The sequence below is a fragment of the Anser cygnoides genome, chromosome 30, assembly GCF_040182565.1.
Source record: "Anser cygnoides isolate HZ-2024a breed goose chromosome 30, Taihu_goose_T2T_genome, whole genome shotgun sequence".
Taxonomy (NCBI): domain Eukaryota; kingdom Metazoa; phylum Chordata; class Aves; order Anseriformes; family Anatidae; genus Anser; species Anser cygnoides.
The window spans coordinates 286,434-300,351 of record NC_089902.1 but is presented as its reverse complement, the minus strand read 5'-3'; the positions used below and the strand labels follow the sequence as shown (position 1 = coordinate 300,351).

General features: G+C 49.7%; 2 protein-coding genes across 2 annotated transcripts; one reads left to right on the top strand and one right to left on the bottom strand.

Moving 5' to 3' along the window:
- Positions 1 to 2,302: 2,302 nt before the first annotated feature.
- LOC136787561 (olfactory receptor 14C36-like) lies at positions 2,303 to 3,001 on the bottom strand. The gene is made up of 2 exons (XM_066984872.1): positions 2,824 to 3,001; positions 2,303 to 2,733 (listed from the first exon to the last, which is right to left on the bottom strand). Exons 1-2 carry the CDS (start codon positions 2,999 to 3,001, stop codon positions 2,303 to 2,305), a joined length of 609 nt encoding a protein of 202 aa, XP_066840973.1.
- Positions 3,002 to 10,722: 7,721 nt separating this feature from the next.
- On the top strand, positions 10,723 to 11,649 carry LOC136787698 (olfactory receptor 14C36-like). The gene has a single exon (XM_066985012.1). It carries the CDS (start codon positions 10,723 to 10,725, stop codon positions 11,647 to 11,649), a length of 927 nt encoding a protein of 308 aa, XP_066841113.1.
- Positions 11,650 to 13,918: the final 2,269 nt, after the last annotated feature.

Sequence of the window (13,918 nt, the reverse complement as noted above, 5' to 3'; positions counted from 1 at the left end):
GATATTCAACATCTCGGAGAACCACCGTAACTAGCTCGGGGGATAAGAGGGTGGTGGTGAAGGAGAAAGGGAGAGTGAACAGGGAGGGAAACATGTCTTCCCCTGTCCCCTTCACAGATTGGCTCCCTAACGAAAACAGGCAATAGGTGTAATTGCTAATAGTTTCCGAGATATGGCTTCCAAAGTATAGAGTCGACGTCAGTGCTGAGTACAAATACCAGGTTAGAGTCGTGACCAGATATTTCATCATTTCATAAGCCACTGTTACACCGCACAGTACCATAACAATCTTAAACCAGGGCCCGGAAAGGATAAACAGTGCAACAGGGAGCACATACAGAAAGTAACGCGCTATAAAACTCAATTTGGAAAACAGGCACAGCAGACTTGAGATTGAGGCAATCAACATCGTGACTAGCAACTGTTAAGCAGGTCCAATACTTTTACCAATTTTAGTTTAACACACCCTGGTCAAATCTGTCGATATCTCAACCCTTCAAGCCCCACGTTGGGAGCCAAAAGGACTGTTGTGGTTTAACCCAGCTGGCAGCTAAACACCACACAGCCGTTTGCTCACCCTCCCCCCTCCCTCTCTGGGATGGGGGAGAGAAACGGGAAAGTGAAGCCGGTGAGTTGAGATAAAGACAGTTTATTAAGACAGGAATATAATAATAACATAATAATAATAGTGATAATGATAATAGTATTAATAATAATAATGTGTAAGAAACAAGTGATGCACAATGCAATTGCTCACCACCCGCTGACCGATGCCCAGCCTATCCCTGAGCAGCCGGCCCCCCACCCCGGCCAGCCCCCCCTATATATTGTTTAGCATGACGCCAGATGGTATGGAATACCCCTTTGGCCAGTTGGGGTCAGCTGTCCTGGGTCTGTCCCCTCCCAGCTCCTGCTGCACCCCCAGCCTGCCCGCTGGCAGGACAGAGCGAGAAGCCGAAAAGTCCTTGGCCTGGTGTAAACACTGCTCTGCAACAATTAAAACATCAGCATGTTATCAGCGCTCTTCTCATCCTAATCCAAAACATAGCACCCTACCAGCTACTAGGAGGAAAATTAACTCTGTCCTAACTGGAACCAGGACAGGGGTCTATCCTGAGAGTGGTACTGTTTAATATCTTTGTCAATGACAGGGACAGTGGGGTAGAGTGCACCCTCAGCAAGTGTGCAGGTGACACCAAGCTGAGAGGTGTAGTTGATGCAACAGAGGAACGGATGCCATCCAAAGCATCCTGGACAAGCTTGAAATTTGGGCTCATGTTAACCTAAGGAGGTTCAACAAGTCCAAGTGCAAGGTGCTGCACGTGGGCTGGGGAAATCCCAGACATGGGGATAGGCAGGGAGAAGAACTCATTGAGAGTAGCCCTGCAGAGAAGGACTTGGGGGTTCTGCTGGATGAAAAGCTCAACATGAGCCAGGAATGTGTGCTTGTAGCCCAGAAGGCCAAGTGCATCCTGGGCTGCATCAAGAGAGGAGTGCCAGCAGGTGGAGGCAGGTGATTGTCCCCCTCTGCTCTGCCCTTGTGAGGCCCCACTTGGAGTCCTGCATCCAGGTCTGGAGCCCCCAGCACAAGAAGGGTGTGCGCTGTTAGAGTGGGTCCAGAGGAAGGCCACAAAGATGATCAAGGGGCTGGAGTACCTCTTCTATGAAGAGAGGCTGAGAGAGCTGGGGCTGTTCAGCCTACCAGAAGAGAAGGCTCCGGGGTGATGTCGTTGCAGACTTTCAGTACTTAAAAGGTGTTTTAAAGGGGATGGAGAAGGACTCTTTGCTCAGGTAGATAATTACAGGACAAGGGGAAGTGGTTTTAAATTAAAAGAAGGGAGATTCCTATTAGAGGTCAGAAGGAAATTTTTCACTCAGGATAATGAGGCACTGGAAGAGGTTTTTCCACAAAGGTATTGGATGCCCCATCTCTTCAGGTCTTCAAGAGCAAGTTAGATGAAGTCCTGAGTAACCATGATCTACAGGGAGGTGTCACTGCCCATGGTAAGGGGGTTGGAACGAGATGATCTTTGAGGTCCTTTCCAGCCCAGGCCATTCTGTGATTCCATGACTCTATGGTTAAAAATAATTTTAAAACTTGTTATGCAGAAGGATAAGAATAACATTATTTCTATCAATGTAAAATGTTGTTAAAATATTAATAAAAATAGACTTAAAGAAATCATTCCCTCAGTTTCACAAAAAAAAAAAACAGCTAGTACTGTTAGGATTATTTCTAATATTACACTTTGATAATAAGATTAATGATAAAAATGGTATAATAATAATCAGAATGCTGAAGTCATTGAAGATGAAGAAGCATGTATAGAAATATTTTCCTCACTGCACCTTTGAGCTCCTGATTCCTCATGCTGTAGATGAGGGGGTTCAGTGCTGGAGGCACCACCGAGTACAGAACTGCTAGCCCCAGGTCCAGTGATTGGGAGGTGATGGAGGGAGGCTTCAGGTAGGCAAACATGGCAGTGCTGACAGTCATAGAGACCACGGCCAGACGAGGGAGGCACGTGGAAAAGGCTTTGTGCTGGCCCTGCTCAGAGGGCATCCTGAGCACAGCCCTGGAGATCTGCACATAGGTCAGCACAATGAAGACAAAACAACTAAAGACTAAAGAAACACTAAACACAAGGACGCGAGTTTCCCTGTGGTAGACATCTGAGCAGGAGAGCTTGAGGATCTGGGGGATTTCACAGAAGAACTGGTCCACAGCATTGCCTTGGCAGAGGGGCAGGGAAAAGGTAGTGGCCGTGTGCAGGACAGCATTGAGAAAGCCACTGCCCCAGGCAGCTGCTGCCATCTGGGCACAAGCTCTGCTGCCCACGAGGCTCCCGTAGTGCAGGGGCTTGCAGATGGCAGTGTAGCGGTCATAGGCTGTGACGGTGAGAAGGGAATACTCTGCTCCAATGAAGAAGACTAAAAAGAAGACCTGTGCGGCACATCCTTGATAGGAGATGACCTTGCTGTCCCAGAGGGCATTGGCCATGGCTTTGGGGAGAGTGGTGGAGATGCAGCCCAGGTCGAGGAGGGCGAGGTTGAGGAGGAAGAAGTACATGGGGGTGTGGAGGCGGTGGTCGCAGGCTACGGCGGTGAGGATGAGGCCGTTGCCCAGGAGGGCAGCCAGGTAGATGCCCAGGAAGAGCCCGAAGTGCAGGAGCTGCAGCGTGCGCGTGTCTGCGAATGCCAGCAGGAGGAACTCGCTCACAGAGCTGATATTGGGCATTTGCTAACATTAAACACAGCTGTCTGTTGAAGAGAAAGAATGCATAACAAAGCATAAATGCATAAATGAGGAAAACCTATTCCATGTCTTAGAACACCTCCCAGACGATCCTCTCTCTTTGCAGGAGAACCTGTATGAATCTCATTGCTTCCATACCAATCTGTCAGTGCAATGCTCTGGGATTCTCAGTCTCCTGTACAATCCTGAGAACACATTACCATCAAACTTGCCTGCCCTGCAATGCAGGAATCGAAAAGCACAGAATCAAAAAAAAGCCTTCTCCTTCAGATAAACCAAACCTCAGTTTTCTTCTGGAAATGACCCCTTCTAAATGCCATTCTCTACCACAAATTCTACTTCTCACTGGATAAACAGAGAGACCCATCCTGACAGGTGCTATCAGCCATCGGATGTGCCAGCTGTAGAAGAGCTCTCTGGCAACCCCACCTGCATGGCCCTGCAGCCAGAGACTCATGGTGCCAAGAGCCTGCAGATCTGTCCTGCCACACGCTGCCCTCTGTTGCTGCGCTCCTCACTGCCTCCAAGCCCTCTCTCCTTCTCTCCTCTCCCCGTGCCAGCTGCGGTCAGAGCCCCCAGCCCTGCTGCGCTGGGCACAGGAGCTGCTCCTGGGCACAGCTGTCTCTCTGCAGCGCTGCCCACTTACCACGAGCTCCCCTTGGGCCCAGGAGCCCGGCCCAGCTCAGCACCAGACGCCCAGCCCAAGGCATTGGAGTCCCCCCTCGGGGGGCTTTGGGGAGGAGCCCACGAACCTCAGGCACTGAGAGACAATTGAAGACATCTCTCAACAAGTCCAAGTCAGAGGCAAGTTTCCTGCAGTGTCCCCCTGAGGGCCAGCACTGACACAGCCTCCCTTGGAGCTCGTTAGAGCAGAGCATTGGAGGCAGTGAGGACAAGGAGACAAAGGCAGTGTGAAGGTGGCACTGATGTGTAGGAAAACTGGATGTGTGTCACCAAGCACAAGGGCCCAGACAATAATGAATGATTTCAAATTTGGAAAGACACAAAAGTAAGATAAAATAGTAATAATAACAATAATAATAATAACAAGAAGAATAATAGTATGTGAAAAGCAAGTGATGCACCACGCAATTGCTGAGAAGCCCCTCACCGATTCTCAACCTGTCCCTGAGCATTGGTCCCCCTGACCCTGGCCAGCCTGCAGCAGGATCTCTTGTGCACGTCCCTTGACCTTCATTTCTTTTACTGCAAAATCAGCTTTCAGAGGAATTTGGAGTATTTTCTTCTCTTTCTCAAACACTTCCTCTGCTCTGTCACCCCACACAACGATGCCATCGATGTACTGCAGGTGTTCAGGAGCTTCCTCCTCTTCCAGGGCACTCTGGATCAGTCCATGGCAAATGGTAGGGCTGAGTTTCCTGCCCTGGGGCAGTCGATGCCATGTTGAAAGCAAGCTGTGGCCTTCAATCTGTTGGCAAACGGATGAAGAAAAATGCCTTAGCGATATCAGTTGTGGCAAAACGCTTGGGTGCCTTTGATCCCAGTGTGCATGGAAGCTCTAGCGTGTCCGGCATGGCAGCACTCAGCACTGCATGACTTCCTTCAGGCCACGACAATCCTCTGTCAGCAGACTCGGTTGGTGCTCTACTGACTGAGGTGCACGGCTGTGGCAGTGATTGGCACCAGCTGTCCTTCAGCCCTCATCAACCCCACAACAGAAGGGTCCTGTGAGAGACCAAGGCAAGGCAGACAACAGCATCATGTCCTCCGTCTCCAAGGCAGCTGTGCCAAAAGCCCACCCATACCCTTTTGGGTCCTTGAAATATTTCTCCTCTCCTGAAGCAGTCTCTTCCAAGGATGCACAGAGTCCAGGGCCAGTCCCAGTGGGGTGCTTTGGCCACTCCTTCCCACTTAGACTCACTTCAGCCTCCAGTACAGGTCAGTGTTGGCATCCCCCTGTCACTCCAGACATACAAATGGGTTCACCCCTCCACAGCTTGATGGCACTAGGGTACGCTGTGCAGTGGTGTCCACTGGAGCCTGAGACTTCTGGGGGCCTGATGTGCAAGGCCATCGAATCCACACAGTCCAATACAGCCGATGGTCCCCTTCCTCCCCCTGGCTGGAGGCAGGGCCCCTCTAGTCCTGCTCATAGTATTCCTTACTGTGTCTGCAGGACTGCCCGCTGGAAAGTGGAGCAGCAGTTCTCTAAGAACCCCTTTTAGGGACTGTTGTTCCTTGCCACTCACATACCCGTGCCTCTAGGGTTGAGGCAGATTTTCCATCCCACTTTCTCATGTCCTCTCCATGGTCACACAGGTGAAACCACAGGGTGACACATCGTGTGTACCCACCATCTCTCCTTTCCTGACCTCTAACTCCAGGGAGGGGCCCTGTTTCTTCCAGCACCAGAGCAGCACAGGGATAGGGATCGCGTGATTACTGATGCTCTTAGGACCTTTTCCTCTTCATCCTCCTACTCACATGATGGTCCAGCTTTTCTGAAGCCTGCCTCATCTTCTTTCTCCTCCTTTCTTGGCTAGGTAGGATTTTATTTTCTCTCTAAAAAAAATGACTTCCATATCCATTGTTTTTTCTTGCATATAGGAGCAACTGATACCGACACAGGTTGCTTCTCTGGCCCAGACATAGGGCCCATAAAAGGAGCTGGAGTTGCTGCAGGGCATTTTGCAGATGCTGTAGTGGCTGCAGAGTCTGTCAGAGGGGCTGGAGTGGCTGCAGGGCTTGTCACAGAGGTTGGAGAGGCATTGATTGTGGCTCTGTAAGCATAGGCCAAGAGCCAGCACACTGCAGTGGTATGTGTCTCTTTGGAAATGCCAGGGTGATAACACCACTTTTTCAAGCATTTAACCATATTTTTTAGGATTCTACCTTTGCTCAGAGGTGAAGTTCCAAAGCAGTGGAGGTGCCCCCTGCTCTAGGTGCCTGCCCAGATCCTCCCACTCTCCCTGCCACTCCTCACTCTCCTGCCTCTGGACAGACCTCTGGATGGCATGCTTAAGTAGTTCTGAAACACATTCAGGAGACATAACAATAGGACCATGCTGGTTTGACGACCCCACAGATACTCAAACCTTTGAAAAGCTATTGTAATTAGCCTGGAGGAGAAGGGGGAGGTGAAGAAGGAAGGGAGAATGAAGAACTGGGGAAAGGCCTCCCCCACTGTCCATACCAGTTCCACCCTCCACCTCCTGCCCCACCCCGCATAGATTTACTCCCTGAGGAAAAAAGGCAAAAAGTGTAAAAGAGTGCAATTATTAAGAGTTTCTAAGAGATGAAGAGATGGTTCCCGAGGTACAGAGGTGGCAATAATGTTATCCTATCTGAAGTCAATGTTATCCAATACAGCAAAAGATTAACCTTAAACCTGTCCCCAGAATTGATGAACAGCCTGACATGGAAGACAGACAGTTAGCAATGTGCTATACAACACAATTCTGAAAACAAGCACAACAGACCCCAGATCAAAAAGATCGACATTGTGATCAGCAACTCTTAAACTGACCTAATGCTTAGAACAACTCACTTTTAAAACGCTCTGGTCAGATCTGTCATCTCAACCTTTCTGCTCCATGCTAGGCACCAAGAAGACTTGCTGTGGTTTGACCTGGCAGGCAGCTCAGCACTACAAAGCTATTCATCCACTGGGATGGAGGAGAGAACTGGGAGGAAAAAAAAAAAAAAAAAAAAAAAAAGTAAAAGTTTATGGGTTGATATAAAAGCATAATAACAATAACAACAACAACAATAATATATAGTTATTATTACATATTATTATTCTTAATATATTATTCTTAATACATTATTATTATTATTATTATTATTATTATTATTATTATAGACACAAATAAACTAAGGAAGTGATATCTTTTGAGCATATCAAAAAACAGAAAAAACAGGTGGCTGTGATTAATTGGAAAGTGTTGGACCTGAACATGACCTATACGGTATGGAATAAGCGGTGAATTTTGTCCTAGTTTTTGCTGCAAAAGAGTTAATTTTTCTTCCTAGTAGTTGGTATGGTGCTGTGTTTCATATTTACAGAATTACAGAACAGTCTGGGTATGAAAGGACCTTAAAGATCACATCATTCCAACACCCCTGCCCTGGACAGGGACACGTTCCACTAGACCAGGTTGCTGAAGGCCCCATCCAACCTGGCCGTGAACACCTCCAGAGATGGGGCATCCACAACTTCTCTGGGCAGCCTGTTCCTCACCACCCTCTGAGTAAAGAACTTCTTTCTAATGTCTAATCTGAATCTACCCTCTTTCAGTTTAAACCATTACCCCTAGTCCTATCGCTGCTCTCTTTGATGAAGAGTCCCTCCCCAGCTTTCCTGTAGGCCCCTTTAGGTACTGGAAGGCCGCTGTAAGGTCTCCCCGGAGCCTTCTCTTCTCCAGGCTGAACAACCCCAACTCCCTCAGCCTGTCTTCACAGGAGAGGTGCTCCAGCCCGTTGATCATCCTCGTGGCCCTCCTCTGGATTCATTCAAATAGATCCGTGTCCTTCTTGTGCTGGGGGCCCCAGAGCTGAGTGCAGTACTCAAGGTGTGGCCTCACCAGGGCTGAGCACAGAGGGACAATCACTTCCCTACTCCTGCTGACCACACTATTCCTGGTACAAGCCAGGATGCTGTTGGCCTTCTTGGCCACCTGAGCACACTGCTGGCTCATATTCGGCCAACGATCTACCACTATCCCCAGGGACCTTATCACCAGGCAGCTGTCCAGCTTCTCTGCTCCCTGTATGGGTGGGGTTGTTGTTCCCCAAGAGCAGGACTCAGCACTTGGGCTTGTTGAACCTCAGAGAGTTGGCCTCAGCCCATGGGTGCAGCCTATCCAGATCCCTCTGCAGAGCCCTCCTACCCTCGAGCAGATCAACACTCTTTCTGAACTTGGTGTCACCTGCAAACTTACTGAGGGTGCACTCGATCCCCTCATCCAGATCACTGTTAAAGATATTGAAGAGAACTGGCCCCACTACTGGGCCCTGGGGGACACCACTAGTGACTGGCCTCCAGTTGCCTTTGGCCCCATTCACCACAATGCTTTGGACTTGGAGACTCAGACAGTTTTTAACCCAATGAAGTCTACGTCCATCCAGACCTTGAGTTTCTCTGGGAGAATGCTTTGGGAAGTGGTTTCAAAAACCTTATTGAAGCCTAGGTAGCCAACATCCACAGCCTTTCCCTTGTCCCCTGACCACATCACCTTGTCATAGATTGAGATCTGACTTGTCAAGCAGGGCGTGCTTTGGTAAACTCATGCTGACTGGGCCTGATCACCTGGTTGTCCTGGAAGTGTTGCGTGATGGTACTCAAGATAATCTGCTCCATGAGTTTACCCGGCAAAGAGGTCACACTGACAGGCCTGTAGTTCCCGGGATCATAACAATCAGGGTGAGCCATCTGCCTGCAGACACTAACAGCTGACAGAATGGAGCAACTGTCCAGGGGAACCTTGAGAAACTGCAGGATTTTGCCTACAGAAACATCTTGACATTTAAAAGAAGGAGAGCCCAGTCCCGCACCAGAGGAAGAGGAACCCCACACATCAGGGCAGACTGGGACCCTGCTGAGTGAGCAGTGGCCAGGAGGAGGAGGGCCTGGGCACCACGAGGGATGCCATACGAGCAGTGGTGCTGCTCCCCAGGAACCAGGCCAGCTTCCTACAGAGCTGCCTTACGAGGAGCATGGCCACCAAGAAGATCTGAGGTATCAGACTCAGCTCAGATCCGCTGAGACACCACACAGGTAAGGGTCTAGAGCCAGCAGGAAAAGAGGTGCAGGTCTGGGAGTCCCTAGGACAGCCTGGTATGGAGAGGATCAAGGATTCTACCAAGGCTGAGAGCCCCATCAGGACCCAGGTCTTTGTGTCCATGGCTCTGGCTGTTGTCTCTGCCACTGAGGCCTAGGAGGAGACAGCTTATCGGTAAAGCACCAGGGCCTCATTGCCTCCTCGCCCCCACCCATGAACCAGGCAGGGCTCGTACCATTCTCCTGCACTTGGCCATGCACATCCCCATCTCCTCCTGCCCCACGAAGAGCTCTGAGCAGTGTGTGAAGGGAAAGGATCTCCCTTCCCAGGGGCTGGGGGTCAAGGCCTGGCCCTTGTGCTTGATGACACACATCCAGTTCTCCTACACATCAGTGCCACCTTCACACTGCCTTTGACTCCTTGCCCTCACTGCCTCCAATGCTCTGCTCTAACGAGCTCCAAGGGAGGCTGTGTCAGTGCTGGCCCTCAGGGGGACACTGCAGGAAACTTGCCTCTGACTTGGACTTGTTGAGAGATGTCTTCAGTTGTCTCTCAGTGCCTGAGGTTCGTGGGCTCCTCACCAAAGCCCCCCGAGGGAGGATTCCAATGCCTTGGGCTGGGCGTCTGGTGCTGAGCTGGGCCGGGCTCCTGGGACAGAGAGAGCTCGTGGCAAGAGGGCCCTGGTGCAGAGAGACAGCTGTGCCCAGGAGCAGCTCCTGTGCACAGCGCAGCAGGGCTGGGGGCTCTGACCGCAGCTGGCACGGGGACAGGAGAGAAGGAGAGAGGGCTTGGAGGCAGTTGGCAGTGGGAGGATGCTGAGAGCTGCCTGCAGGAGAAATCTGCACAGCCCTTGACAAGGTACGTCTCTGGCTGCAGGGCCATGCAGCTGCACGTCCTGGAAGGGTCTCCTGCTGGGTCTTGTTTCTGGGAGGGCAGTGGGCAATGCAGTAGGCTTTGGGAGTCCTGCTGGATGGCACTGCGAGGTGAGGAGGTCTGGCAGAAGCCCCTCGGAGTGCCCGAAGCCAGGTGCCCCCGGTCAGCCCAGAACACCCTGCACTGCCTGGCCAGGCCGGGCTCTCTGCCAGCTGCCCCGGAGCTCCTGCAGCCATGGAAAGAAGATAAGCTCCCAAGCTCCATCTGGCTTGCTGTGGCCCTTCTTCCTCAGCAGAATTCTCCTGTTTCTTCTCAGGGAAACACCTCAATCTTATGATAGCGCAGCTCAGAAAGGGGTGACACAAGGCAGCTGAGAACAGGACTGGTGGACAGAAGTGCTCTTCACTAATGGACACTCCCATAAAATATCAGCAGGAGTGTACAGGAAATGTGAGGGCATTGAACCATCCAATACCTATCCTAAGCATTACAGGGCCTACTGGGATAAAATAAAGCAAACAAAATCCCTACAGCTCAGCTCTGCGTTCAGATGACTTGTTTTCAAGAACCGACAAGTCAAATGGAGTTGAGTTTCCCCCATGTTCCTGCTTCCCTTCTGCTGCACAGCAGGAAGGACTCCTCTGAAGCCCACAGCAGCCCCTGCTCCCAGGGCCACCCTCAGCCAGCACGAGCTGCAGCTCAAGCAGGGGAGATGCAGAAAGGTTCTCCTGCAACGAGCGAGGCTGTTGCTAGGGCTGCTGTAAGAATGCAACAGGTTTTCCTCTGAGAAGTCTGCTCTAACATTTTTCTGCCTTCTCTTCTCCAACAGACAGCTGTGTCCAAAGTCAGGAAATGGCCAACATCAGCTCTGTGAGCGAGTTCCTCCTGCTGGCATTCGCAGACACGCGGGAGCTGCAGCTCCTGCACTTCGGGCTCTTCCTGGGCATCTACCTGGCTGCCCTCCTGGGCAACGGCCTCATCCTCACCGCCGTAGCCTGCGACCACCGCCTCCACACCCCCATGTACTTCTTCCTCCTCAACCTCGCCCTCCTCGACCTGGGCTGCATCTCCACCACTCTGCCCAAAGCCATGGCCAATGCCCTCTGGGACACCACGGCCATCTCCTATCAAGGGTGTGCTGCACAGGTCTTTTTGTTTTCCTTCTTTATATCAGCAGAATATTCCCTTCTCACCATCATGTCCTACGACCGCTACGTTGCCATCTGCAAGCCCCTGCACTACGGGAGCCTCGTGGGCAGCAGAGCTTGTGCCCAGATGGCAGCAGCTGCCTGGGGCAGTGGCTTTCTCAATGCTGTCCTGCACACGGCCACTACCTTTTCCCTGCCGCTCTGCCAAGGCAATGCTGTGGACCAGTTCTTCTGTGAAATCCCCCAGATCCTCAAGCTCTCCTGCTCAGGTTCAGACTACCTAAAGGAAGTTAGACTTCTGGTGGTTAGTGCATGTTTAGCATTTGGCTGTTTTGTTTTCATTGTGCTGTCCTATGTGCAGATCTTCAGGGCTGTGCTGAGGATGCCCTCTGAGCAGGGCCGGCACAAAGCCTTTTCCACGTGCCTCCCTCACCTGGCCGTGGTCTCCCTGTCTATCAGCACTGCCGTGTTTGCCTACCTGAAGCCCCCCTGCATCTCCTCCCCATCCCTGGACCCGCTGGTGGCAGTTCTGTACTCAGTGGTGCCTCCAGCCGTGAACCCCCTCATCTACAGCATGAGGAACCAGGAGCTCAAGCATGCCCTGGTGAAACTGATGACTAGGTGTGTGTAATGATCAGTGCGTTGCCCCTCTCATGTTGCATGTAACACATTATGTCAATTATTACAGAAACAATAAATCTTCTGTAATTTTTTTTTGGTTGTTGTTGTTAATTAGTGTTACAGGATTTTCTTAGTTATAGTTTGGCTCATGTTGCCCAATAAAACGTCGTTATTTTTCCCTTTTCTATTTCTGTCTGTATGTGTCTTGTTTAGTATAGCTCAGAGATTCTGTAAATGAGGAGCCCGGCTGTCTACGAATTTAAATAAAAGAAAGGAGCCTGCACTGCCTTCCTTGTGTGACGTCCTTCCTCTGAGAGCTGCTTTGGCTCTGCAGGGGCAGTGCCACGTGCAGGGCTGCAGAGGAAAAGAGTCCCATCCCAGCAGCACGGCCAGGGAGCACCAGCGCTTGGGACATGCCGAGCTGCTCTCTTGCCACTGCCCCCCTCTGGTGCTGAGCCCTGCTGGTGTGGTCAGGCCCGGCTGCTCCTGTAGCTTGGTGCCAGTGCTGCTGTGGGGCTGTGCTGGGACTGCAGGCAGGGACAGGCAGTGGGCACGGCAGTGGCACAGCCGGCCTCCAGAGAAGCATTTCAGTACTCAGAAAGAATCTCCTCAGGGCACTGCTTGAAGGCTGATGTCTTCTTAAAAAACTGTGGTCAAGAACATTTCCAAGGAATAGACAACTGTTGTGGTTTAACCCGGCTGGCAGCTAAACACCACACAGCCGTTCGCTCACCCTCCCCCCTCCCTCTCTGGGATGGGGGAGAGAAACGGGAAAGTGAAGCCGGTGAGTTGAGATAAAGACAGTTTATTAAGACAGGAATATAAGGAATATAAGGAATATAATAATAACAGTAATAATAATAATAGTGATAATGATAATAGTATTAACAATAATAATGTGTGAGAAAACAAGTGATGCACAATGCAATTGCTCACCACCCGCTGACCGATGCCCAACCTATCCCCAAGCAGCCGGCCCCCCACCCCGGCCAGCCACCCCTATATATTGTTTAGCATGACGTCAGATGGTATGGAATACCCCTGTGGCCAGTTTGGGTCAGCTGTCCTGGGTCTGTCCCCTCCCAGCTCCTGCTGCACCCCCAGCCTGCTCGCTGGCAGGACAGAGCGAGAAGCCGAAAAGTCCTTGGCCTGGTGTAAACACTGCTCTGCAACAATTAAAACATCAGCATGTTATCAGCGCTCTTCTCATCCTAATACAAAACATAGCACCCTACCAGCTACTATGAGCTACTTAACTCTGTCCTAACTGGAACCAGGACAACAACAAAGAGGATATTTGTCTTTTGTGTTTCTCCATTAGTTCAGTGTGCTGAAATCAGGGTCACAGCACGGTCTTGTAGGGACTGAAGGCTCGGAAAGGACTCATCTGCTGTTGGTTGCACCTGGCAGGCAGGGAAAAACCACAGAGCCATTAGCTCACTGCCACCACGTGAATCGAAAACAGAAGAAGTACAAGAACTCATAAGTTGAGGTAAAGTCAGTCTCATAACAAAACAAACAAACAACAACAAAAAAGAATAAAATTTAAAAAAATAAAAAATAAAAATATGAAATTAATAAAAACAATAAAAACAATAAATAAAGATAAAGATAAAGATAAAGATAAAGATAAAGATAAAGATAAAGATAAGATAAAGATAAAGATAAAGATAAATAAAAATAAAAATAAAAATAAAAATAAAAATAAAAATAAAATAAAAATAAAAATAAAAATAAAAATAAAAATAAAAATAAAAAAAAATAAAAATAAAAAAAAATAAAAATAAAAATAAAAATAAAAATAAAAGTGCTCCCTGTTTGTCACCACTGCCATGTTTTCCTACCTGAAGCTCCCCTCCATCTCTTCCCCGTCCGTGGACCTGGTGGTTTCATTTCTGTACTTGGCAGTACCTCGAGCAGTGAACCCTCTTATCTACAGCAGGAGGAACCAGGACCTGAAAGACACACTGAAGAAAATGATTCTAGTGGTAATATTTACTTAGCAATAAATTGGCTATCTCCCTTTTCTAGTTTTATTCAAGTTAATCTCAGGCAATTTGTGACCTTTAGGTACGTATTCTTTAAAATTCTGTTTGCAGATAAATATTTGCTTTCATTCCCCTTTTCCAGATGACCAACCCTCTGTGTGACCCAGAGGCTTTCTCTGAATGTGTTTATTCCTAAATGACACCTGGCCTCTGTTGTGGTATCTTGTTAATAAAATGAAGTTGCTCAGTGCTCAGGGCTCTTCTTCCCAAACTGGAGTGCAGAAGATGCTC